Genomic DNA, 27,240 nt, shown 5'->3' on the forward strand with positions numbered 1-27,240 from the left:
CATCAATAAATAACAGGAGGGGATGAGAGGTCACGTGGTGGTAGAGGTGTGTGCATGTGTGTGTGAGAAGATTTTATATGTGCATGCATGGATGTACTGTAATGTTTGTGTAGCTACAATATATCCATGAATATACTGTACACTGGAGAGGCAGTGTGGTGCATAAATCTTGCTGGGGTTTTATTATTACGGCAGGATGCTGGGAATGTTTTCATGCTGTAGCGGTGGTGTACGGTGGAGGAGCCTTCTTGGGAAGGATGCTGACGCTGTCATCATACGGAGGAAGCAGCACCTGGAGATACAGAGGAAAAACACATTGTGGTTAGTACGAGTAGTTCTAACACTCTGCAAAAAGAGCAGGAACAATTTAAAGTCGATAGTGTCTAGCTAGTGCAAAAATGATGATAATTCTGTCAATGTCTCAGTCTGTTTTTATTTAAGGGGCATAATATAATACACCAGCTTTGGTGCAATTTCAAAAAGAAGATGAAACAGTAAAAAAAAGTACTTTGGATTAAGTGAAATATCTATAGACCAGGAAGACTTCAAATGGCAGAGAGACAATTATGATTTCCTAATTAATAGGCTAAACTACATGATTTCAACCAAATATGATTACGTAACATGTACAAAGAGAGAGAATCAAACTGGTGGACAGGAAACTCTTTGAAATTAAAACAACAGAATACATGAAATGAAATGAATGGAATAAAATGACACAAGTGTATCTCTTTAAATAGTTTAATTAGGTAAAATGACAAACCAAAATGCTTTAGGGATGAAATGATGTATGCAAATTATTAGAGTGGTGTCAGAAAAGAAAGTATTAGCCTAGGTATTTTGAGAAAATTATTGTTCCATTAACATATTAAGTTGAGATATTAATGGGGAGGGTCCAAAGCAAATATTAATAACCTCAGTGAGGGTTTTTAAAAAGTCAAACATAAGGTTAAGCCCCCCCTCCCCACCCTCTTTTTGTATAGTGCAAACTAAAAGCAGCTTCTCTATATTTGGGTTTAATTCTTGGATAAGCAGATTAGTGTTTACCGACTAGAATTAATATTATTAGTCAATTAATCGAGTAATTGCTTGGAATATAAAAAAAAATTCTGCAACATTTCTGATAATGGATCAATAATTGAAGTTGTGTCTTAAACAAAAAATACCAAACATGTACTGGTCACAGCTCCTCAAATGTGAATATTTGCTGGTTTTCTTAGTTGTCTATGATAGTAAACTGAATATCTTTGGGATTGGGCTATGAGAAATTGTGAGGGTAATTTTCCCCAATTTTCAGACATTTCATAGACCAAAAGATTTATTGAGAAATTGAGAAAATAATCAGCAGGTAAGTCAATAATGCAAAAAGAAAAAACCTGCTAGTTTCAGCCTTACGACCAATCTCACATATTTGTGGGTTGATACTGAAGCAAATGATCAGAGATGTTTTTTGATCCTAAACTGTGACCATCTGCAGGTCTGTTGCCAAGCAGTGAACGACTGTTTCAAAGCAAAAAGGGAACGTAGTGCATGGGGAGTGTCCTGATAAATAAGATATATAGGACACTATGTCATGTGGAAAAAACACATAATGCAGGTGTCAGCATCCAGATTTAGTTTTAAAGCCGTACACAAAGGGGGGCAGATTTGCTTATTCATCTTCTGTTATTCATCCGGATGTTCCACTGTAGGTTTACACTCCCAAAAGCAGAAATTTGTTTGTGAAAAAATGTCATTCAGTAACTTTAACCACTCTTCTCCGGTTTGATATAATAAACCTGTTCACACGTCTTTACAACATTCACAAGAAAGCCTTTCGTTCAATCAAATGTGTGAGTCAAAGCTTCCTCTCTGCTCGTCTCTCTCTCAGGTAATCAACCAGGAAGCAAAGCTGAGACTGTGCGGAGTCAGAACATCTCAGCTGTGACTCAACGGTCTGGTTTTGCTGTTGACACCCGGCTAACAGAAATGCAGGCTCTCTCTATGGTTCATTTGACTTCATATACAACAACACCATGTGTCTGACCTGTGTCTCCCATGTTTTAAACAATGAGCTATTGAGGGTTTCAGTTCATACAGACAGACTCAGTGTTTCCTTTGTGAAGGTGAACTATTCTGATCTTTTAATGATGACACGGACATTATAGGTAATCAATAACCTTTAACAGCCTCTACTAGTATAGACCCTCTGACATGATCAATGCCTCCTTGAACTATAGAGGCCTGTAATTGATGGAAACAACTAAGAAACATTCCCGATACACGATAGATAAGAAGCTGGCTTTAGATCCAACAGAAACATCTAATGGAGTCGATATTTATTCAGAATATTATCACTTGCCTTTCTTGGCCTGAGGCTTTTCATTGATGATGTTGGGAAGTTGAAAATGCAAGTAAATGTTCCAATGTTGGCTAGATATTGACTTTTGAAACAAATATTAAAGCTTAAATCGAACTACTGTGTTGCTTGTCCAAGTATTTGTTTTCTATAGTAAGCATCCAAACCCTCCAAGTGATATGTTAGAGCGAGTAACATTTTAATATACATATAATACCAATACTAGGGCTAACTAGCCCTACCCTGCAATTCACTCCATTGCATTCATTCCATGTCTTCTATAGATCATCAACTGGTGAAGATTATTACTTTTTACCCAGGATATGTAGCTCGAGCCTATTTTAGCACCCTATCATGTATATAGCCATCATGTGCTTATTTAAGACCGTTTCACCAGCTTTTAATTTCAAAATGAATTAGGTGGAAACATTTAAAGGTCAGCTAGAGACATGGGCGTTGGAAGTGTAAACTCATGTTTACAATGTTTACTAAGGTAATAAATCAAGTGAGAAGTAGGCTCATTTTCTCATAGACTTCTATACAATCAGACTTCTTTTAGCAACCAGAGGAGTCGCCCCCTGCTGGCTATTCAAAAGATGCAAGTTTAAGGCACTTCAGCATTGGCTTCACTTCTCAGACCCCGGAGGTCGCCCACAGGCAAGAATGGAAAGATTGACAGGCGTAGCAACAGTATTTACAGGGAGCGGTTCACCATATCAACCTCATAACGACAAATTGTGCTCATTTTGATCTATGAGGCATTTCAAGGGTTACTTATTGTTGCTCCTTTATTGCCAAATGAAGCACCTGGCTGTGTGGGTGTGAGAGACTTTTCTGTGTGTGCAGGAATTCGGCTCTTAAGGAACTCATTAGTGGACCTTTGACCTAACTGCTGTTTAACTGATGTGTAGCCATGCAAGCTGCTAACCAGAAGCCACAAACCTGCCTATGGTCTGTGAGTGGGGGGGCTCTAATCAACTATGTCAGGCTCTAATTGAAAAAGCATACCTGCAGAGGTGAGTCTAATGGAAATAAAGGGGCAAACTGCTGTTTTTCTTGTGCTTTTCACTAATGATGTCAGTGAGTTAGAGAGCGGAGGCCTCCTGTTCCTCTCTTTACAGCTCAGGTGTTTTACCCATCAGGAGTCTCTATTTCCTACATCATCCCATAAGGCCACACGGTGTACAAAGCTGTTGAGTGTGGTGGGTTGTTTCAAACTGTGTGGAATGTTACACTCTATACAGTCTGGGGTGGATTAATGCACAGCCTGGCCGTGTTTGCAAGGGCCCCAGATTGGTCAGATTATTTTTAATTATTTAAACCTTTACCCCTAAGAAACACTAAAACATTAAGCAGCTGATTGGGTAGAAGTGGCCCACATCTACCCAATCAGCTGACCATATGAACCTGGCCCCATGATCAGGTACATAAGGTCAATTCGGTTTTCAAATAATACGTCACTACCGGACAGAATAGCGGTAAAATGAAATTATGATCACAAAGCACAAAAACAAAAAGATCAACAGCTGAAAGAACAACATGACCAAGATCTAATTTACTAGATATTTCAAGGTTTAGGTAAGGCTGCCTCAATATGTGTGTGTATATGCCAGTGCTCCCCGAGTGTGTACGTGTGGGCCGTGTAATATTCCTAGCATGCTTTAATTACTTTTTTCTGGTAACGTTAAAAGCATGATGAGTATGGGTGGGGGGCCCATACAAAGTGTAGCCTCAGGGGACCCTGACCACCTTAATCCGCCACTGTCTACAGTCTTAAGCTGCCGCCTGAGGAGTACAGGTATTTTAAAAAAATACCTGTGAAACTCAACATACTGCCAGGTCAGAAATAGAGCCAGCTATCGAGCTCCCTCTGTGTTCATAGTCAAAACAGGTCATTAGTGTTCCTACAGCCTACTTTTTCCTTTCCCTTCTGTCAAAGTATAAGCAGTTATAATAAGTGTGTGGGCAGCAGGGTAACCGCGGTCAGGGGGCCGGGCCTGAATAACAGGACACCGACAGGAGACCTAGACAAAGCTCACATACTGTACAACTACTGTGCCTCCGCCACCATTATAATGGCTTTGCCAGCATGGAGCCTCATCTCTCTGTCCAAGTCTGTCCATTCATCCATGCTAGCCATGTGTGAAACTACCTGCTATACGACAGCCCATCTTTATACTTTCCTTCCTCCCCCAGCATGATGACTTTACAGTTGCCAGACGGGCCCGAGAAAGAGGAAACCTATACGCCGACGCTGAAAACGTGACTGGATTGAATAAATCATTTTTCCCGTTTTGTTGCTTTTGGACGTGGAAGAAAGCAGCAAATCCAGATTGTTTTATGTTGGATCTCTAGATGACAATATAGACATAAAGGATAGTAAAATGGACTATGAATTTGGTAACATATTGCACACATGCTCACAGTTTTTTTCTCGTGTACCTTTTTCTTCTTCTACATTTCATTAATATCTGCTGACTTGTAAATCATTTGGTTTGCTAGTCAGACATCTTCATTTGTTGTGGAAATATTTTCTCTTACAGTTGACGCTTACAAAAGTATTTGTTCAGCTGTGTGCACTGCATGTGAGGAATGTCTGTAGTATTATAGGAACATGTTATTAACATTCACACAGGTGGTCTGACAGGAAAAGAAAGGTGGTAGAATTTTTTTTCTATTGGTTTTCTTTAACTGTAGTGTGACTTCCCAGACAACTGAACAGCTAAACAGAGTATAGACTCAGCCCAAAGGATCAATGCTCCTCCATCTTCTGTTTAACAGACAACTCCGTTGATATTCTATTTTATTCTTATTATCAACAAAGAACAAACCAACATTGGATCCTACAAACAAGTGTTGCCTGTGTAACCAAAGCCTGATATATCTTATGGTTCATTGTTGTCCAAAATAAATCAATTTAAAAACACCAATGTGTCACACTTTCATTGTCATGTAGACATTGTACTTTATTTGTGACTTACCGTGGTGTCATTGGTCGTGACATAGAGCAGGATTTCAGAAGTTCCTCGGCTGCTCACATATCTGTAGCAGTTCCACACACATGCTATCAGGTAGGCCTGATATCAGATAAAAGAGAGAGAATACAACATTATTTGGTTACTGAGTCTAAGTACACATATTTGTCTTCACATGACAACACACAAATGGTTGTTAGCCACGCTAGCAGCATGCCTCGGATGGCAATGTTAGTCTGTCCACCACTTTGGTCAAATATCTAAACAACTATTTCATAGATTGCCATGAAATATTGTACACACATTCATGTCCCTCTTAGGATTAATACATTTAGTGATTCCTTTACTTTTCAGCGCCATCATGAGGTCAAAAATTTAAGTTGTCCAAAACTTTGGTTTATGACTAAATACCACAGACTGCATATAAGAAGTGGACGTAGTCACTGTGACGTCACCCATTGGTTTGTGGACTGCAGTTTTGAAGCTTCGAGTTCAGCATTTTGGCCATCGCCATGTTGGTTTTTGGAAACCAGAAGTGACACAAGAGGGTGGAGCTAAGTACAACCGAACGCTGAATAAGACATTTTAGGCAACCAAAAAAGGTTATAATTAACTTTCATGAACTGAAAACACACTGTGAAAGGGTTAAAGTTGTAAGACGAAAACAAGGACAACTCCCAGACCGGACAACGCTGTGGTAACGACCTGTCAATCGCAAGGTAGCCACGTCCTAAAGCATCCCCTGCTTTATGGTCTATTTGACTCTAAATGGGACCATGATTTACTAAATGAACATCATGCTGTATTGAAGAAGACTTGAAGACTTGCTCAAAGCACTGCAGTACAGCCTCACAGCATATGAAACAGTCAAGTTTTTAAGTAGTATTGTAGTTTCAGGAAACCAGATTTTCCTCATTATTATGTAATATAATAAGGTCATCTCGTCCCCAGAGAAGCTGTGGTGTAAGTGTAACATTTTTGTCCTATATTTGCACCATGATAACGTGCACTATGGAGGCTGTAATAAAAGTATGTTATTCAAAGAAACTCTCACCAACACTGAAAATAACTCATATAAAATACAGATAATCCATTCACCCGCTTGTTGAATTCAGACTCTGTTTTCAGGTTTTATCTCAGGGTTATACATCACGTTAGAGTAGCAAAAACAAGTTCCTGTTGTTCTCCGTCATCCAGGAATCATCTGGCTCTCAGCAGGAAGCTGGCTACTGGAACTCCCGGGCCAAACACAACACCATCTGCTAAATCCATCCGCCAGCACAAACCAAAGCCAGACTGAGCTCTCTAACTTCTATAATAAACCAATTAAGAAGTCCCTTTAATGCTCTGTCAGCTCAGTTATTTTAACAGCCTCCATGGGAATCTGCAGAGATCCATTTGCTGCGACAGAGATCACTTAATTTAGCTCCCAGTTAACTGCAAATGACTGATAATGATGCTGATTGTGCAAAGCAAATTATTCCATCAGTCAGAAATGACTTCACACAACTACTACGACTCCACTACCATGATATGTCATCAGAGATTAAGGAAACACTGGCTTCTCCGACAACAATGCTACAGCCAGTATGTTCTCCTTTGAAATTTTCATTCTGGTCCAGAACGTCTGTTTTTGTTTTGGCCTGTGTGATCCCGTCACTGCCCATTTCAGCAACCCGTTGCTCGGCCCCGTATGAAACAAATTGGCACGCAAACGCAGCCTTCTGCAGCCGTGGAAGCAAGCAAACAAACCAGATCAACAGAGGTAACGTTAATGTTGGAATCTACCCAACATAATGAATGTCATTCATTTTTAGGGGATCACCATATATAGTTATTACAATATATTGTGAGAAAGACATGAATGCATCAATGGCATTCATGGTAATTCATCCAATATTTGTAGAGATATTTCACTTAAAAGTGCTAAATGCGAGATTGGGAGCATTTCTATTGCCTCCGCACAGCTCTCAACATGGCAGTGGCTGAGCCAGGCAGCTCACAGGTAACGGTGCTAACAGCACTAACAGTGAAAACAACGGCAACACTGCTGACGGAGCTAACAGTGGCAGTCAGCTTCTGCAACACCGCCGTCGGTCTATGAGAGCAGTGCAGAGCAGTGCAGAGCGGCGGCCGTGCGCTAGCCAGTGGGGCGCGCTCACATGCACGAACATGCACTAAAAGCATGCGGGCCGGCCAGGCTATGTCAATAAAGCACAGAGAAACTCAAATTACAACACACACAAAGGGAGAATGACTTCATTCTCTGCTCAGGTAGACATTACTCCTCTATATCTTTACATAGTAAATCGTTTTTTGTCGAGAACCTTTAAATGTCAACCTCATAGTGGCGCTAGAGAAAGTCAGGGAATCATCCAAGTGAGTAGGATTCATCATCTGTAGATGTAGATGATGTTGAGATATTTCACCAGATAAGTGAAAACTTTTACTCGCTGCTGGTGGCGCCAACTGAAAAGTCAGGGGATCACCAAAGTCATTAGGATTCATCCTCTGGGGATCCTCTGATATTCCATGCCACATGGCTAAAAGTAATACAAGTAATACAAGTGAAGTAATTTGTCACTATGATATTAAAGGGACTGTTTGTAACTTCTTACATGTATAAATCAATCCGGAGAGACCTTCGTCTGGTCAGCTAACATTACTGCCAACCAGGTGAAATATAGTCATATTGTGGTTTTAGCTGATGTGTGTCACCTCAATGTTTTGACGGATGCTCGCTCACATTCAGGTAGCGCGTACACACGGGCGAGCGCGAGCAACAGGATGCTGACTTTCGTTGACTTAACAGCCACAGGTGTCGCTGTTACAACCAATTTCTGATTCTTACAAACAGTACCTTTAAATCTTTACAGGAATGTGGGAAAGCCAACAGCAATACTAAGGATTAGTAGATCCCATTGTACTATCAGCAGTCAGAAACGATTCACAGCCTATTTCACAGTAAACATTTATATGATGTCTGAATTCCATTTAGCTGCTTCAGTTTCAGAGTCGTGGCTCACTGCCACACTATCATGGCTTACTGGCACACTTAAATAGAACAGATCAATCGTTAATGTTACTTTTATCTTGGCATTAGTGCTATTTTTACTATAATAAGTTTAAAAAAAAATATTCTGCTGTGAAAAAGGCCTATTGGACAGCATCTGCTGTGAGATGCACGACTCTTGCCAAAAACCTCCCAAGATCATTTAAAAGGACATCCCATGGGGCTCCCAAAAATAAACAATATACAAACCTTTAAAAAAAACAACTTGGGGTCTACATAAAGTCACATCTGGACAGAAAGTTACATAAGAAAGCAGGTGCCTGTGTCACAAGGTTGCATTCTACATTTTTTCTGTTGTAAGAAAATTTGTTGTGCCATAAATATAAGCAAAGAACTATAAATGCTGCTACATGTATGGGGAACATATGTACGTTAATAGAAAAGAAAACATTACCTTGAAGCCGAGAATAGAGCCGATGAAGAGCAGCACGATGAGGACCAAGCACAAATTACTGAGGGCAGCGATCTCCTCTTTGTAGGGGAAGTTATCAGGCTGCACAGGAGTCAGAAAAAAAAGAGAGTTCATTTGAGGTTAAAGGGAGCACCAGTCATTAGATCTGTAGCTGTACATCAAACACTACTGATGTGTGAAATGAGAAATGACAAGTCAAATGCGTAAAAAAGAAGTCAATATCGTGCTGTTAGATATCACTGACTTCACTTTTAAGAGTAAACCCCTTGAGGTTTCTTACCAGTTGCTGCAGGTAGTCCTGTATGGTGTTTGGGTAAACCACAATGCTGACAGCGACCAGGGTGTTGAGAGCAAAGTCAAATATTTGGTAGCAGAAAAATGGGATGATCCAGGCGGCACGCAGCTGAAACAGAGATATGTCTTTTATGTTTTAAGGCTGATGTATTTATCTGAGAGCAGAGAAACAAGCTTGGCTCTTTAACCAACACTGTGGACATAAATCAGAGCTTGAACTGGGTCACAGGGAGATCACAGTTTGTTTAAAAGTAATAAACAAGGAGGGATGCTATTTGAGTTTTCAAAGAATTCAAAAATAGATGCAGTGTAAGTGTTTATAGTAAGATTGTTTTAAACAGTTTGGTGGAAATTAACACAATCAGTGTATATGAGGGCACAGTACATGTATTTTTAACTGTTATTTTACCTTGTATGCTCCATATGTTGCCATCCCACATATGAGTATCATCAGCAGGGAGATCGCTGAGGCAATGCACATGTCTGAAGCAGAGAGAGGTGCAGTTAATAGTCAGTCTGTGTAAGGACACATTCGATTACTAATCAAATTTCTGAAAATGTTCACAACATCATGTTCAGCTGATCTACGAAAAACTAATTCTGCACAGAAAGATAAATGGCAAGCTGCATTGTTGGCTCCACGTCAGCCTAACCTCATATCAACATAACAGAACTAATCATTCTGTTACACAAAGGGTAGCGTCGGGCAAAACCAAAAAACACAGTACACCTGGCACTACCCATTAAAATGCCATGTACATCTATTATAAACTGCCAATTAATATTTTGTAGCTCTGAGTCACAGGATGAATCACATTTGCTCATAAAAAGGCTTGAAGGTGTACAGAGAGACACTTCTTTTGCAGAGTCTAATTTAGTGTCAAAAGGGCAGAATCAGACCTCTGGAAAATCAAAAAACAATCATCTAAACGGAGTGTCTATTTGCACCTGGGTGAGAATCAAATTAAGGACTTTCACCGCAGAGGCTGGGGTTTGAGTCTCATGACAAGCCTATTTTTCACTTAAATTACTTATTATTTTCTGTTTTTTAAATGATTATTTTCAGTTTTCAGTCGCAGTTTGGTTAGGTTTATGCACCAAAACTACATGGTTAGTGTAATGAAGGTCTTGTTAATGTAATGAAGAACTTCTTTAGGCAAAATAATAACGAGGGCGTTGATTGGCTGATTCCATCACCTCGGACAGGTGGCTAAACTACTATACACATACAGAATGAACAAGTCCTTCATTACACTTATGGAGTGGAAGAAGGTTAAAAATTCATTCAAGAAACACAAAACAACTGCCACGACAGCTTGTTGTCTGTCAAATCTGAAGAAAAGCGTATGCCACAACACAATCACAAAATCATAAATCCAAAAGCAATATTTCTAAGTGAGGGGAAAGAAAGGAAAAATAAATAAATAAAAAGAAAAGAAAAGAAAAGAAAAGAGAAGAAAAAAATAAATAAAATAAAATAAATTAAAAGCAAGAAAAAACAACCAAACAGATACAATATTATCAATAATAATAATAATAATAATAATGGTAGGTAAGTGAGTGGAAAATAAATTTGAAATTTGATAAAATAATAATGGTCATGATCATAAAGAAAATAAATGCATAATATTATAATAAAATCTGTACTAACAAATTAATAGGTGGATAAAAGCTGATTGCAAGACAGCAGCAGAAGGGGGGCCTATAGAGTATGAAAATCTGAACATTAAACAGTGCTAAAATAACTAAGCAATATTACAGTTTTACTGTTCCTGTGAACAGAAGTCATTTTTCAGGCTGAGTGCGATCCTAATGCCGGAGTCTGGCCCAGCCTGCAGTAATGGATCATAGGACACTCTAATCCCTTGGAACTGGGACAATACAGTCATTCCCAATCTGAGGCTACCAGCAGCTTGTGCTGTGGCCCAACTCCAATCAGACTGACCCAGTGTACACCTGGTCTGTTAAGAAGGCTTTTGCACAGATGGACATTAGGTTTGCAGGTCTGTGGCTTTGGCTGTTTGATTTAAAAAAGAAGTGCTGACCGTGTAGTCTAGACAAAGTGTGTGAGGTCCCTCTAATAGAACAATAAATCATCCTATTAGTCAGTTGACAACCCTATTGGAGGTGTCACAGAACAAGCAGAGATTAAGTAATCTGTCATAGTCAATTATAGGAGATTTAGTTTCAGGTAGAACAGAAACAGTCCAGAGGCCCGTGGAGATTTCTTACAGAATGCAACAAGCAGTTTACCGGAGTAAATTATATGTAACAACAACTGTTCAGATATTGGAATACAAAAATTATAATACTTTCGCGCATGTCGGGGGTACTGGCGAGACACCGGTTGAAGCAAATGTGCATTTCCGTAAGCCATCGGACACTACACGCACAAGTTAGACGTTATTTCCTGCATGGATTGAGTGGCACAGGAAATGACTGCACATTTTGCACCACTTTCTGTCTCCTCTATATGGCGCTAGAGAACATGCGCTAAGCATTTATTATGTTGCTCTATATCAAGTGTAGATCACACGTAAATCGGATGTTTGTCACATAACGCTGACTTCCTGTTGCTTGTAGGTGGCCCTATGACTATGAGAAATATTGTCATGTAGATGTCCTCGAGCCTGGCCTGCTTTGAAGTAGGTCAAGTTTGGGGCAGATTGGACGAAGTACCGTCGAGTTACTGTCAGTTACTGTTAGTGTAATGGCTAATTGTGTAAATTCCCCGCCACGCCAACGCCATTTTATGAAAGCTCAAACTTTTAATACATTTTCATCTTTACATTGGCTGATTCGTTGAAATTTGTTTGAATTGTTTGAAATGACAAGTTTCGTTCGATTGCAAGCATCTCTAGCCTTTCAACAACTTCCTGTTTCATGGCGAATGATGCGTCGCTACGGCAAGCGCGTTCAACGAAAGCTCAAAAGCTTTGCGGTCTGGCTTCACGAACGTCTTAACATCACGCTGACCAAATCTGACGTGGATCTGGTTAACCTGCTAAGAGTAGTACACCAAAATATAGTGAATAATAATAAGAACTATTCAGCTGATAGTGAGACTACACATGGGACATTTACTGGAACGCACTGGCCTTGTTCTGGGCTACTTACTGGCGTCATCCATGACATCCAGGTCATTAGCCAACTCGGCACTGGTCAGGTGGTACTGCTCGGGATCACTGAGCGCTGTGAGCAGGATGAGTAACACCACGGCGTTGATGAGCTTAGGGACAGAGGACATATGGGAGATAAAGGCAGCAATATGGACAGACAGGTGGAGGGCAATGGAGACAGTGGAACAGCGAGAATGCCAAATTCTGAAGGTATATTCAAAATGTTCATGAGCTGCAGAGTAACAAAAGGAAATCCTAACACGGTGACTCAAATAATGACACCTTATCCTAGAGATAGTGTGTACAGTAAATGCTCCATGTCCAGTTACATACATGAGCCTTTGTATTGGTCTGGCCGGCGCAGCTCATTATGCAGATGACTCATACATCCCCATTGATCAGGTGAATGTAATGGAAAATTCTCTGCAGTCAACAGGCCTGACACAAAACCTGCTACCTGAAGTGCTGATTTATTCATAGGGAGGATTGTTTTTCCACATGTGGTGTTTGGTTTAGCTGACCTTCTCCTGCACATTCAGTTTAACAGAGAAGGTATCCCACATTAAAAAAAAGGCATGTTTTGATGTAGCAAAACCATTTTGCACCTAAAACTCAGTAACTAGTGACCATTTTTATAATATACAGAACTCTCCTTTATAGGCTTCTATAAAAGTCAAGAATACCACAGTATAACAAAAATATATTAAAGTTTTATGTTGTTTTTTTTAAATCACTTTCTTTAAGTAAAAAAATGTGTTTTAATAATAATAGGAAAAACCCCAGCATAATCATAAAATCCTGCACACAGCATGAATGATGTGTGATGAGGTCATGTTGATCCTCCATGGAAGCAGTGAGTGAGTGACAGACAGAGGAGAGGAGAGGCGGTGCTCACCATGTACCAGACCCCCAGGATGATGGTTCCTGTGCGGACATGGCAGCACAGACAGCAGCTGGTGGAGAACCAGCGGTCCCAGGGGGAGATCATCATCATGTCTGTCCGCTGGTCGGCTTCACAGCTGGGCGCTGGTAGTGAAGAAAGAGACCCCCGGTTAGCAACGTCCGCTGAGCGCAAGTCCTCGCTACGGAATGTGACGAGGACGACTGTCTCTCTGACCCGTCCGTTACTTATCACCGGGAGCAGCTTACGGAACCGGAGAGCCAGCGTCACGGGAAAAATATCACTTCCGGTTTCAAAATAAAACCCTGACATTTATTTTTGTATGAAGCAGCAAAATCTCCTTCCATTGTCTTAAAGGTCCCATATCATGCTCATTTTCAGGTTCATACATTTCAGGTTCATACATTTTGTGTTTCTAGTAGAACATGTTTACATGCTGTAATGTTCAAAAAACATTTTATTTTCCTCATACTGTCGGCCTGAATATGCCTGTGTTTACGCTCTGTCTGAAACGCTCCGTTTTAGCGCATTTCGACGGAATTGCGAAGAAATTGCAACAGAATTGCGTTGCTAGGCAACAGCTTGGGTCCATGTTTACTTCCTGTCAGCTGATGTTATTCACATACACTGCAACCAGGGAATAAACTGGGACACATTTAGATGTTTACGTTTAAAGTGTTAAGTGTCTAAATATTGTATATTCGTGACATCACAAATGGACCGAAATCCTGACAGCTTGTTTCAAATGCAGAGTTTCTGAATACGGGCTGTGTGTATTTCCCTGTGGATTGAGCGTTTCGATCACAGTATTTAAATAGGACTTAAGCCTGCTTTATAATAAAAAAAACATGAAAATCTCACTTTTTTATAATATGGGACCTTTAATTATTATCTAAATGCAATTTATAAAATGTCAGTTGTACCATTATTAGTTACTTTAAAGCTTCAGTAAGCATAATGTTTTGTCATCATTGGGCAAAAATCCCATAATAACCTTTCAGCATATTATAATTCAAGTGTTCTGAAAGAAAACTAGACTTCTGCACCTCCTCATGGCTCTGTTTTCAGGCTCTAGAAATTCTAGCCCATGACCGGAGACTTTGGCCAATCACAGGTCATTTCAAAGAGAGAGCGTTCCTATTGGCTGTGCTACGGCTGGTGGGCGGTGCTTGGTAGTTCCTCAACTTGATCTTAACATGGTTGCCGGTTCACAAACTTTCTAATTTTACAGCTAAACAGAACACTATAAAATGATTCTGAAAGCATTTGAGGAGGGAAATAGGCATTACAGTAACAGAATATTGATTCATATTTGATCAGTGCTGCCTAGTTTGACAGTCTGATCGGAGTTCGCGAGTGATTGACAGCTGCTCAGAGACGGCAAGGCTCCGGCTCGGCTCTGACAGATTGTTTTCCTCCGGTCTGTGAAATCTTGCCAATGACCAAAGGACACTGCCAGTACACCAATTTGATGATTAAGAATCTTTTCCAACAGTAAACACTAATATTACCTTGTTGACATGTTATCACGTTTAACATTGACATTGGACTGTCAGTCTATATTACACTACATTTCTAAAAAGCCCTTCCTCAAAATCTGGCAACAGTTTTGGACAGGAACTACAGACAGAGAATTATTGTTTCAACATCCCCATCTGGTGGCCAAAATCAGTAACACACCAACAACCTCAACTGTTTCCACTCTACTCACATATGATTTGCTTGAGCTCATTTGCTTTATTGCTAATTAATCTAAGTTTTTATATTTTGAATCCCCACTAACAGCTTCTCTTACAAGCAGATAATTGCTTATGTAGCAATCCTGTCTTTGTATTTACTGAAATAAACAATATAATTAATTAATATAAATGGTCTTCAATTTAAATTAAAGGTAGTTCTAAGCTCCACCAGCAAGACCATGCTAGTAGACCAGCATCATTAACCAGATCTTGCCAGTAGACCATCTACCAGCACCAGACCAGCACTAACCAGCATAGACCAGGATGTAAATCATGACGGTCTATGCTCGTTTTTCCGACAGGTGCAAAACACAATATCTTTTGGTATTTTAAGACTCAGGCTAACCCAGCAACGGGAGAACGGAGACTGTTGTGCCCACATCTTTACAGAGACCTGGCTCCATTGTGGCATTCCCAGATAAAGCTATTGCACTTGACAGAGGAAGTGCAGGACAGAGCGCAGGGTGAGGGGATGGGAACTATTTATTCTGTAAAGGGCATCTGCAGACCTGAGGCTTCAACCTGACAGCTCATGAAAAGCTGTCTGTTCTGATGGCTGAAGTAATTTGCCCATTACGTTTCTTCAAAAGAATACCAAAAATATAGAAAAACTGGCCTTTATTTAGTCTTTTTACATATGGCTTTAGCTTTTCTTTTATTACAAACTGGTTTTACAAAAGGTTCTGAAGACTTTCAAATCAACCACAGGTGGAAAATCATGAAGAGGCGGATGACACTGCAACGGTACATCTACGATCAGAGGCTCCCACACGGCTCTGGCCACGAAGCGGTCACAGATAGTAAAAACGGCAAGGAAACCGTTTGTCTCGAAAACACCGCAGTACGACATCAAACGAGGGACAAAACAGATGGGACTGAGTTAGTTGAAATGTCGTAGTCACAGATAAGAATGCAGAAATACAGAGCTGACATGATTCCCTTTCCTGCATGTCTCGTAAATGTTTACACCCTGTTGAGCCGTCGACATTGAAATAACCATTTGATCTCTCGGCTCTTTTCCGACCAACACTGTACCATCATGACGCACAAATGTGAGAGCAAAATAAAAGACTGCAAAAAGCAAAGGCCAGTTCAACATTATGGCCCAGTGTCGAGTGACCTGAAGCATGTTGATCGTTTCTTCATTCTCTACACAGTAAACTCCAGTCGTTAGACACCACAACATCAAATTTCTAAACATGATCAGTATTTTCTACGTCTAGTTACTACAATACAGCTCTTTCAAATCAGTTACTTGATTCAGTGGAATTAGAAGACAGAATCGAGAGTATCAAATGCATACTTAAAAATCATTAACACCGCATTACATTAGATTGCACTGCATCTACTGTAGGTTCAGTTTTCAATCCGTCCATCTGCTGACACTCGACGTGTATAAAAGGTGTTTCATTTTCCAGACTGGTTTTAAGGTTTAAGTCCGTCGTGAAGACCTTACTTCAAAAGTTCTTGTCACAAAAGGTGTTGCATAAACAGGATATGAAGTCTTTTGCATACAGAGGTCTGCAGAGTGGACTCAGTCTCATGTCTCTCTCCTCGCCTTCTTCTTCTTTGCCGGTTTGGCGGCCGCTTGGCTCTCCTCAGGTTTTTCTGTGGAAACACAAAAAAGGAGAGGGGGATTAGTCCCACAACTCTTAACATGTGTCACGTGGTTTTATATTATTTCAAGCTTTCACAAATGGTGAACGTCAGAAGGATCACACATCCATTTGGTTTACTGTTCAAAGGGTCAATCTAATATGATGGCTCAGAGTGATGCTCAGAAAAGGATAATAAGGGACAACCAGGCCAGGAAATGTGCATGAAATGCACACAGATTCGCATCTTTAAAAAAGTTTAATAAGTCTGCCTCTGGTTCAGCTTAAATAAGAAACAATTCACAACACTAACTCTGATTTTTCAGGTTTGGATTTAATTTTGTAGGCAAGAGAAGCAGTGAGTTTAAGCCAGGTAAATGTACACCATTGATATTAAACAAGCTGTTGGAAATTTGACTCAACTGTTGAGCTATATAAGACAGTTTTCAGTAGGATGGCCTACGTTATGCAAACAAGTTTGTGCTCTAATAAACAATTTAATCATAAAAACGTTGGTATTAAAAATATGAATTTGAAGACACAGCAAAAAAGTCACACCCACAAAGCATGGGAAATGAGACAGGGCCCGTGTTTCAAGACAGGTCGGGTGGGTTGCTGACATCGCCGTAGATCTGAGGACAATAGACCTGAGGACCATTGTAACCTCTTAGTGAGGTTTAAATGTGCTTACTTTGTTGTGTTGGAGCAGAAAGGTTGCTCTGCTTGGCAGTGGGCTCTCCATCAGTTGGCTTCTGTGGCACTTGTGTGACAGGGGGTTTCTGGGATATGTTGTCCTTCACTGGTTTCTCCACTCTCGCCTACAAGAGAAAGGAAACATGGTTAGCTTCGATCACCTCGGCAAGAGACGAACAAATGAAGCAGTTAAAATCCATCAACCCACTGCATTTACGAAATACTGCACGTGGCAAATTTACATTTACATGATTCATCTTAATGTAATTTGACTGAATGGCCAGTTTTAGGGACACACCTAACAGTGTTCGAACCCCTTGGCCTTTTTAATGTTAAAAATGACATAACAGGAACTGTTCTGCAGAAAAATACTGTTTAAGCCCCGTTTCCACCGCAAGAGCCCTCGTCCCATGTTATGTCGCTTTTTTTCTTTTACGTCAGCGGACTAATTTGCCTAATCTTCGCAGGTCTTTAGACCGCGGAGGACATGCAGACAACAGTGGCCTGAAGGAACCTTTTAGTTCCTTGAAAAGTAGTTCCAGGGACTAAAAGCCTTTTGGTGGAAACCCAGCTTTAGATGATCTGGCTCTGGCGTCAGATATTAGCACCACTGACCTCGACAGCGGCTGCTTTGACGGGCTGGACGGTAGCAGCTTTCTCTTGAACAGGTGGCTGCTTCTTCAAAGAGGCTGCAGGTGGCGCCTCCTTCTCTGGCTCCTCACCCTTCACAGGACACAAGCCAAGATTACACCCAAACTGTGCAGTGAATTCAAAGTCAACTCTAGAAATGTCAAAGACTGCAACATGAATGAGCTGATCACGAGGGCCAAGAGAATAAACAAGCTTCTTGAATGTCAGGAGAAAACGTTACACTTCCATAGTAATAATTAGTAGTAAGCAATCTATTATTACTGGATTATACAGGTTAGATGCACCCGGTAATGTACGTATCAAAGTACAGGGCCACAGAGCCTTGTACACTCAGAGTGTGATACATTCAGGCTTTCTAGGTTTTTATACTCCAACATTTGCAGAATAATTGCTTATGTCACATCTATTTCTGCACCGTGTGTGTGTATGTATGTGTGTGTGTGTGTGTGTGCGCGTGTGTGTCTGTTCTCACTAGCAGTTACCTGGCCAGCTGTTCCTCCCTCCTCAGCAGCCTTCTTCTTCTTCTTTTTCTTCTTTTTAGTTTTAGCTGCTCCATCAGCAGCAGTCTCTCCCTTGTCCTTCTCATCTTCATCATCATCCTGACAAACGCACATTGATAAAACATGACTCAGAAAATTAAAAACAATAAACAGCGGAACAGAGCAGCAAATATGGCAATGAAATGTGTACGTGATGTGAACATGATATTGCATGTTTGATATCATTACTGTTGGTGTTTGATGACGTCGGTCTATTGTGCTGAGTCACCACTATGAGCAGCAGCTGCACCCAGAGGCGTCATCAATTACTGGGTTGTTATTTTTTAAACTCCCAGGTAACTCCCATGATGCTTAGTCTTTGTCCTACGCCTGGGCATACTTACAGCCGCTCCAATCAACAGATTGGCCTTGGCGGTCTCAGGGAGGGGCTGCTCCACAGCAGGAGGAGGGGGCTCAGGAGTGGGCTCTATGAAGTTGCCCCAGGCTTCAGTGGGCTCGTTCCAGTCAGAGCTAGGGTCCGCTGAACTACCGTCTGAGAAACACAAACACCATCAGAAAGTGGTTAGAAGTGGCACAACTATAAAGTTCCATCAAAGTTAAATAGAGTGGTTCTGTTATCCTTACTGTGTCCAGACCACTCGTCGTCCACTCTGGGCTGACTGAGCCAGGGCAGGTCGCTCACAGGCTGGGGCTCTACAAACACACATGAACAAGAACTCAACCTGCCATCCACAAGGGAAACGTTGGAAAACTGCGCCATCTAGGGGTGTGAGCGGGGTTAAACCACCACCAGTGTATTGTCTACTTACCAGCAGTACCAACACCCAGTCCAGTTATAGACACCAGATTTCGCTCTGTTGTGGGCCTGTCAATCACAGTCCACGACTCTAAAACACACATTTCACAGATGCTATGATGACAATATTCAACACTTCAACTTATCAATCAGTGGATGAGCATGTGGATAAAACCAGCTTGAGCTTTCCGTTGCATAAAACAGCCGTTTCCTGACATTGTGCAGACCTGTCCAGTATTTCTGTAGCTCCAAACTTTAAAGATAATTACATCTTTTCCCTCCCAAACTGGGCTATAATTGTGTAGCTTTTGACATGATGCCAATCAATTCTGATCAATCATTTGGAACTGGATATAGGAACTGGGTCGTGTGTTGCTCAAACAGTTTACTGTAGTTTAGGTCTACACGTTGAACTTGAGAAGACATTTCTGTAGCTCTCTGCTAACTCTACACAAATTCTCACCTGGAGAATTTGGAAAATTAAATTACATTTATTTAAAAACAGCTAGTCACTAAGAGGCAGTTTCACTAACCATGAATGAAAGACTAAATGAATAAATGACTGTCACTACATTTGTAAGTAATTACAGTATTTTTTAATGTGAATAACTGAGATGGAGGAGGACGGTTCTGGTCTCCCTCATCCATTAATTCCTGATAATGGACACTTCATGAGGCATTATCACTTATAGCTATTTCACACGACACGACTTCAGCCCTTATTTCCCACTCCCTGAAAGATTTTGGGAGATCCCCGACAAAAGCCCCAAATCAGAGACAAATCGGCTCGCTGCTCGCACATCGGCCCTCGAGCATTATGTGTGAACTGTTCAAAGAGGGAGGAGAGGTCCCCTGTAACAATAAGAACTTACTGTATGTGTTGCATTTGCATTATAAAAGACGTGTGGAAACAGGCTATTTTATGAACACGTGCCAACTACAACATGTCTTGTGCATCTCGTGTATTTCTTGTGTGTTTTCGTGACAAAACGTAGTTTGAAGACGTCGTGGATTCCTCCAGGTGAAAGATCTTGTAGTGTGTGACCCAGTCGCCAGTCAGTCATGTAGTGTGAAACCCACAACGACTTAAAGAATCCTCATTACAAGACAGCAAGTTGTCTAGCGTGAACAGAACAGCCATCTGACGACTCTGAAAGTCTTGTAGTGTGAACTAGGCATAACATGGAATGCCATAATGCTTTTACATAAACACATGTGGGGTTCAGTAACAGCAATTAATTGGTAAAACATTTTTACCATCCATCTCCGCTTTCCACAGTGATGCTGGTTCTCTAGTGGTTGTCCAGGGGCCCGTCTTCGGCGCAACGGTGGGAGCAGGAACCTTCACAGCCATGTCAGTCACACCAGCAGCCACCGCCACCACCTCACTGCTGTTAACTGATACCAAGAGAGAAACTGGATACTCAGCCAGAATAAACACAGATCAGGTTGCCGACACATCTAATATGGGAGTTCCCAATGAAGCACATATACTATTGGTCGAGTAAAGATTTTGAATAGATGAGATATCAGTGCTTGGGGTGTCTTTCTGAACTGGTAACCAGTCAATGGGTGAAGCGTTTTCTGCTGATAATTACCTTGAGATACAACAGCCTCAACCTTCTCTGCCTTCACCTTTGGGGATTCTCCTGAAAAGAAAGAATTAAAAGGTCAATATATGTCTTTGTATTCTGTTTTTATGTGAACCATGGCTGCGAAACAAACTTGTCCTCATGACAATAAAGATAACCTAACCTAACCTAACCTAAAGTCAAGAACACTTTCCATGAGAGGCTATTAATGAGGGGAGCACCCACACAAACAATTCAGCTGAAACACTTCAGGGAAAACTCCCTCTGGGAGTCAATTAAATTCCCCTAAAGCCTGTATTTATAGTGAGTCCTCCTGTCAACAAGAGACCAACCAAACGCAAAAACAGCCTTTACATAACAACACACAGAAACAGCTCTCTCTAGGTGCCATATTAGGCTGCAAAAACTCCTTCCCTCTTCCCAACTTTAAAACTTCTCAAAAGAAGAAATGAACTGCCTAAATGAAAATATACATGGTATTAAAGAGTTCTGTCTTTTAAGAGCCACCTTTTTTCTTCTTCTGGCTGGCAGATGTGGGCGCTGCAGAGGCCTTGGGCTTCTCCGGGGGAGTGCTCACAGGTGTGTCCCCTCCTCCAGGACTGGCTGAGCCGTCACTGGAGCTTTTGTCCTTCTTGCGTTGCTCACGCTTCTCCTTGTTGCTGACCTTGGTCTCCCATGTGCCTGAAAAGTACCATTGTAGTGCAGCGTGGAATTAGTTGCAAAATACTGCCAGGTTTCATTATGGGATTAGTGAGGAAATATGGTATGGATTAGGCAGGATAAAGGAAGAGATGCAGAGGCTGTTCAAATACACACGACATATATTTAGCTGAGAAAAGGCAGGTCCCATTCTACCATAATATGTCGGGTATGAATCAAGTTGTTTTGTTCTTTACCAAGGCCAGGTTCAAATCCGTTAAAAAAAAAGTACAGAAGTTATTCCCGTTGTCGTGCAATGACCTGGTTACTGAAAATGGTGGCTTACTAAGAAAAAAATTAAAACAGGCCTCTTCAAATACGATACCCAGACATCACTTTGACAGAAAACTTTAATTATGCTACAATTCATAATATCTCACCTTCTTCTGGTTCTTTTCCAACTGCAGTCGCTGTCTTGGTCTCCTTTACAGACTGTTTGGCCTTCTTCTTGGACTTTTTTAACTAGAAGAAGAGAAATAGTGGGCATAAAGTAGAAAAGAAAGATTAAAAAAAAAAAAACATCTGGGATTGTGAGACAGAGTTTAAAGAAACAGGGGCAGAGCTACAGTAGAGATACTATACAGCACATATGATTTCACCTTCCAGGAACAGCAACTGGGCAAACGGCCCGATGGGCAGTCAATCAAATCAGCACGCTCAAGCTACGTCTATTTATAAGTGAAACTACATCCACTGTCCGAGACTCCCTAAATATGTTACATCTAAAATACTACTTCCATCTCTTAGTGTATGCACAATTACATCTTCTGACTCTAGCAACTTAAGGACCACAGGCTGTGTTACTATGTGGTATCCAAAGGGTGGCCTCAGATGAAAGGCTGCACCTTGTGCTGTCCTAAACCAGGAGCCATCCTCCAGGATTTTGCTGCATCTGTAAGTTAAAAACTGTAACCTAACACTGGCAGCTGGTCTGGTTACATCATTGCATGGTGACAGTGAGAAAATGTGGCATTTGCTCCACTGCTTTGCATAGAAAAGGACCCGAAAATGATGAGGCGACTTAAAAGCAATAGCAAAGCAAATTCCTTGTATGTGAAACCCTGCTTGGCAATAAAGCGGATTCTGATGGCAGCTAAAGATAACTAGACTTCTGCATGGCTCTGTTTTCAAGCCCGTGACAGGAGACTTTGGCCAATCACTGGTCATTTCAGAGAGAGAGAGCGTTCCTGTTGGCTGTTCATTAAACGGAGGCAGCTGTCAATCACTCGCGAACTCTGATCAAACTAGGCAGCGCTGATCAAATATGAATCAATATTCTGTTAGTGTAATGCCTATTTCTCGCCTTGACAGCTGCTCAGAGACTGCAAGGCTCTAGCTCAGCTCTGATTGGTTGTTTTCCTCTGGTCTGTGAAATCTTGAATCAGATGCCACACAGAGGCAAATTAAATCACATTTTGTATCTGTTCAAAATGTACCTTAAAGGGGAGATCTGTCAAGTATGTAATACTCTTATCAACATGGGAGTGGGGAAATATTCTTGCAAAATGTATGTATGTATTTATTAGTGGAAATCAATTAACACAAAACATTGACAAATATTGTCCAGAAACCCTCACAGGTTCTGCATTTAGCATAAAAAATATGCTCAAATCATAACATGGCAAACTGCAGCCCAACAACTGCATGTGATTATCATAATAATGCATGTCTGTAAAGGGGAGACTCGTGGGTACCCATTTTCATTCATATATATTGAGGTCAGAGGTTAAGGGGGGGAAATAAAGCAGCTAAAACATTAATACAAACATATAACCTGGGAACATCCATCACAGCGGACAGATCAAGATGTTCAGGTCATATCACCATGTTGTCATAACGTCTTTATCACAGCAAATTACCTCTGCAGCCTTGTCAGCCTTGACTTCTGGTGGGGGCGACTGATGATGTGGCACTATCTCCTCCGACGCTATGGCTTCTTCCTGTGCTTCAGCAACAGCTCTCCCATTGGGCTGAGCTTTCTGTAATACACATGTGAAGAAAGAAATGTATAGGGTTGTATGACCATTTTCAACTATATTCCTTTCAAGCAATCAATATGTAATAATAACATCCACAAGGCCAGCTAGCTCCAGGCACACTAGCCTGGAGCTAGCTGTTTTTTTTTTTAACCATGAGTCAACTGTCACTGTGGTGCCAAGGCCTATAGAAGGAGGATGGGACACGGGTCTTGTTTTAGATGGGGTACAACGCATGCGCAGTGTAACTCAAGCCGCGTTTTGATTGGCTCAATCTCGGCGAGTGCCGGCTAGATTCTACTGCGCATGTGCAATACCCCTAAAGATATGACGCTTGATCTAGCCTCCTTTTCATAGGCCTTGTGTGGTGCTAGCTCGGCAGCTAGCCTTGCTAACAGCTATGAAGCTAAAGAAAGGGTTATATTGTAATACCTTCTCTGTCTTCTTCTTCTTCTTCTTCGGTTCCTCTGGTTTGACAGGTTTACCTCCAGCCCGCTTCACTTCTTCCCCGTCGTCGTCCTCCAGAGGGCAGACAGCGGGTCTCTTCTTGAAGAGGGACCGGCAGGCTGAGGCCCACAGAGCGACCATCAGTACCAGCCCGCTGCACGCCGCTAAGAGGATCACCCAGGGCGGGATGAGCTCCGGCTGCAGACCCAGGTCCACTCCGAGCTCGGAGCGCAGCAGACCCACTCCTCTAGTCAGCAGCTCATTCAGACGACGTGTGAGCAGCTTGACCTGCTGAGAGGCCTCGTCCTGCCACTGCTCCATCTCTATTGTGTGTTTCTATCAGACCTGGTAGTCACGCTGTGCTCGCCTCTATAAGCCTGCGGTGTGATAGCTAGAAATAACGGAACCACTTGGACATGATGAAGACAACTAGTTCACCTCCTACTCCTCCTCCTGACACATCAGGGCTAGTCTGACAGACAGCTAGATATCTAAGCTAAGTCGTGACAAACTAAGTTATCCAGCGAGCCAGTTGGTATATGATGGTAAGATAATCCTCCTCCGCTAGCTGCTGACCACCACCACAATGTGACCGAGAGCAGCGCAGGTTCACCTCATATGGCTCCGTACGGTTCTGACTGGAGACGTGCTGCCTTCACTGGCGCTTGTAAATGTGGAGTTTCTTCCAGGTTCAACGATATAAATCAAGGAATAGACATTTCCCTCACAAATTAGTGGTATTTTCTTTTTAATTTATAAGAGACATGTAATGTTTTATACTTCTGGTGAATATAATCCAATCAATCTTATTTCTATATATGTATTTTGTATGCATAATGTGGAGTTTCTTCCAGGTTTCTAAAACCTGCAGGACCAACTCCAACTCCTAGTTCTTTTAAATCAAAGCTTAAAACTTTCCTGTTTTGCTGCTGCCTTTTTTAAAACCAGATAATGATCTTATACTGCACTACAGCTTTTACTCTTGTTATATTATATTTTAGCTTCAATCCTAGCTTTTATTTTTAGCTTTTTTTTATTTTCTAATATGTTTTTATAACTGTTTTAATTATGTCTTAATGTTCTTTTTCACTTTTCACATGTAAAGCACTTTGAATTGCCCTGTTGCTGAAATGTGCTATACAAATAAAGCTGCTTTGCCTTGCCTTTATAAATTTTTCGTTTTGATGACATTTCATGTATCACATTTGCTATCCGTTGGTGCCTTAACCCCCAAAATATAACACAGCCCAATATTTCGGCTGTCATATAGTCGGACTTTTCCCAAACTAATTAACTGTGCTCGAAATTCCATTTTTCACAAATTTTTTGAAGGCAACACGATCGGGCGGTGACAGCTCCAATGAAATGGGCGCGGCTACGATTTCTCCCACGCTGATTGGCCCAATTCAGTCTCACTACAAAATATCGATTTAACCTGCAGTGGGGAGAATATTTTTTGGCATCATTGGGCAAAAATTCCATAATAACTTTTTAGCATATTGTAATTCAAGTGTTCTGAGAAATAACTACAGGTCTGCACCTCCTCATGGCTGTTTTCAGGCAACGATGGTTTTTGTAAAACCCTACTTTGTACGATTTTTCTTTTACATTTTTTATTTATAATACAATAATGCAAATAAAACAAAAACTTACCCAATGGCCTATGAAGGGCTGGAGTAAAGATTAAATAAAGGTTATCCGGTGTAGAGCAGGTTAAAACGTTGTCACAAGTAAGCAGCCTCCTCTAACACTCATGTAACAAGAATTCCCGACTACTCTTAGCATAAAGCACTAAGAAAGGAAACCAAAAAAAAAAAAGACCGGACAACTTATTTGCATCCAAGTTTATTTTGAAATTCCCTACTCCCCCTGTACAAGAAAAAAAGGACTTTCCACAAAGGCAGCAGTGACTTTTCTAGGGAAGGAAAAAACTTATAATCACAGTGTGTCTTCTTTTCTTCTTTTAAATACTTCTACTGCTGTCATCTTTGGCTGGGTTTCGGCAGACAGCTTTCTGTCAAACCACATTCCTGGGAAGCAAAAGTTTAAGCCAATAGAGCAGGGCTGTGGGCTTTACGTTTTACAGTGCCAATGCAGGAATGTTCTGGACTGTATACCTCTTCTTCATCAACACAAAAGAAAACAATAAAAATTGAAATAAAAATAACAAGCTGTTTGTGTTCACAACACAAACAAATATTATCGCCTGGGGAGACAGCGACAGTATGTCGAATTTCATAAAATTGTATAGACAAAAAATAAATCTACAAAAATGGAGCTAGGTAAATATTACACAACAGTAAACATGTTTTTATTTTTTTCCTTTTTTTTTTTTAAACTCTTTTCTGTCGAACCTCTACACAAAACCAAAATTCTTGGTCTTAATGGCTAGCAGGAGTTTCTGTTTGAGTATCTGTTTTGAAGAATAGAGTGGCACGTAGAGACGTGAGATGCAGGTATTGGCTGTGGGGAGGTGCTGGTCGTCTGGAGGCCGGATGGTGATGGAGGGCATCGGCTGGAAGCCCTCCTCGCTGGCTGGCAGAGAAGGGCTGGAGGTCCAGAAGTACACCTGAGGACAAGGAACATCATTAGTGACATTTACCATTTCCATCCAATTTATTTCAGGAAAACCATTGTACTGTTTAAAGCCCCCCTCCATGTATTTTGGCATTTCTATGATATTTCATATTTATTTGAGTCATTTCCTGACTATGTTGATAAGCCACACTGTTTGCCAAATTTTTTTTGCCAAATAACTTAATTTTGTGCTCAAAGTAAAAACAAAAAAAAGAAGGTTGTTTCTAAAATCAGTTTGTCACGACTTAGCTCAATTAACATTCTAATTAATAATTTGAGCCTCATGTAATGTACAAATAACAGTTATTGACAATGCTGAGCACTGAACTGCTGACAGTACCAATGAGTCTCTTTGTTTTGAAGGATAATGATCACGATGAGAACAGACTTACCAGATCTTGCCTTTCAGTCATGCTCATCTTCTCCACTATGGACCAAAACCAGCGTTTAAACTGCAGTAGTTTGTCTGCGTTTTCCCCTGTTGGATGAATACAAGTCTCTATGCTTACTCTGTTACAGCAAAAATGTACAACCGTAAATCTTGAATTTCTGAATTAATGCAGGAAACAAGAGACAAGACAGGAAAATGAACAGCATCAAGCAGAGGAAATCCAGACAGAGCAGCATACCAGACTCATCATTGAAGGAGGTGAAGCTAATGAGCATCTGGACGTTGACTTCTCCGCAGCCGTTGACCAGCAGCCTGAAGTCCTCGGCCGTCAGGTCCTCCAGGGCGTTCTTAGGAAGCACATCCAGCAAACCCTTCCTCATTGCCTACCAAAGACACAGACATGCATCATAACCGGTGTGAACACACATTTTGGTGACAGACAAAACATTTGTCTGTGTTCCAACAAACTGAC

General features: G+C 41.1%; 3 protein-coding genes across 22 annotated transcripts in view; all 3 read right to left on the reverse strand.

The window, feature by feature from the left end:
- Positions 1-67: 67 nt before the first annotated feature.
- LOC141779656 (lysosomal-associated transmembrane protein 4B-like) lies at positions 68-13,439 on the reverse strand. Its single transcript, XM_074654585.1, has 7 exons — positions 13,107-13,439; positions 12,210-12,321; positions 9,502-9,575; positions 9,079-9,201; positions 8,781-8,879; positions 5,320-5,415; positions 68-292 (listed from the first exon to the last, which is right to left on the reverse strand). Exons 1-7 carry the CDS (start codon positions 13,422-13,424, stop codon positions 212-214), a joined length of 903 nt encoding a protein of 300 aa, XP_074510686.1. The 5' UTR covers positions 13,425-13,439; the 3' UTR covers positions 68-211.
- Positions 13,440-15,452: 2,013 nt separating this feature from the next.
- On the reverse strand, positions 15,453-24,440 carry LOC141779655 (protein LYRIC-like). 2 transcript variants are annotated; one of them, XM_074654583.1, is made up of 13 exons: positions 23,786-24,440; positions 23,237-23,356; positions 21,758-21,839; positions 21,186-21,359; positions 20,685-20,735; positions 20,344-20,484; positions 19,100-19,177; positions 18,915-18,983; positions 18,674-18,822; positions 18,273-18,389; positions 17,755-17,862; positions 17,138-17,264; positions 15,453-16,459 (listed from the first exon to the last, which is right to left on the reverse strand). In XM_074654583.1, exons 1-13 carry the CDS (start codon positions 24,119-24,121, stop codon positions 16,392-16,394), a joined length of 1,620 nt encoding a protein of 539 aa, XP_074510684.1. In that variant the 5' UTR covers positions 24,122-24,440; the 3' UTR covers positions 15,453-16,391. The 2 variants fall into 2 exon arrangements, with proteins under 2 accessions (XP_074510684.1, XP_074510685.1); XM_074654584.1 differs by lacking the exon at positions 15,453-16,459 and having other exon boundaries at positions 17,707-17,862.
- Positions 24,441-25,629: 1,189 nt separating this feature from the next.
- ubr5 (ubiquitin protein ligase E3 component n-recognin 5) overlaps positions 25,630-27,240 on the reverse strand; it is a 43,858-nt gene continuing 42,247 nt past the window's right edge. For all 19 annotated transcript variants that reach the window (XM_074654581.1, XM_074654579.1, XM_074654567.1 and 16 more), the window contains 3 exons: positions 27,007-27,151; positions 26,770-26,855; positions 25,630-26,369 (listed from right to left, as the gene is read on the reverse strand). In XM_074654581.1, the coding sequence (XP_074510682.1) occupies positions 26,157-26,369; positions 26,770-26,855; positions 27,007-27,151 (444 nt within the window). In that variant the 3' untranslated portion in view covers positions 25,630-26,156. The remainder of the gene's footprint in view (positions 26,370-26,769; positions 26,856-27,006; positions 27,152-27,240) is intronic.

Source organism: Sebastes fasciatus, chromosome 12 (assembly GCF_043250625.1).
Source record: "Sebastes fasciatus isolate fSebFas1 chromosome 12, fSebFas1.pri, whole genome shotgun sequence".
NCBI lineage: Eukaryota > Metazoa > Chordata > Actinopteri > Perciformes > Sebastidae > Sebastes > Sebastes fasciatus.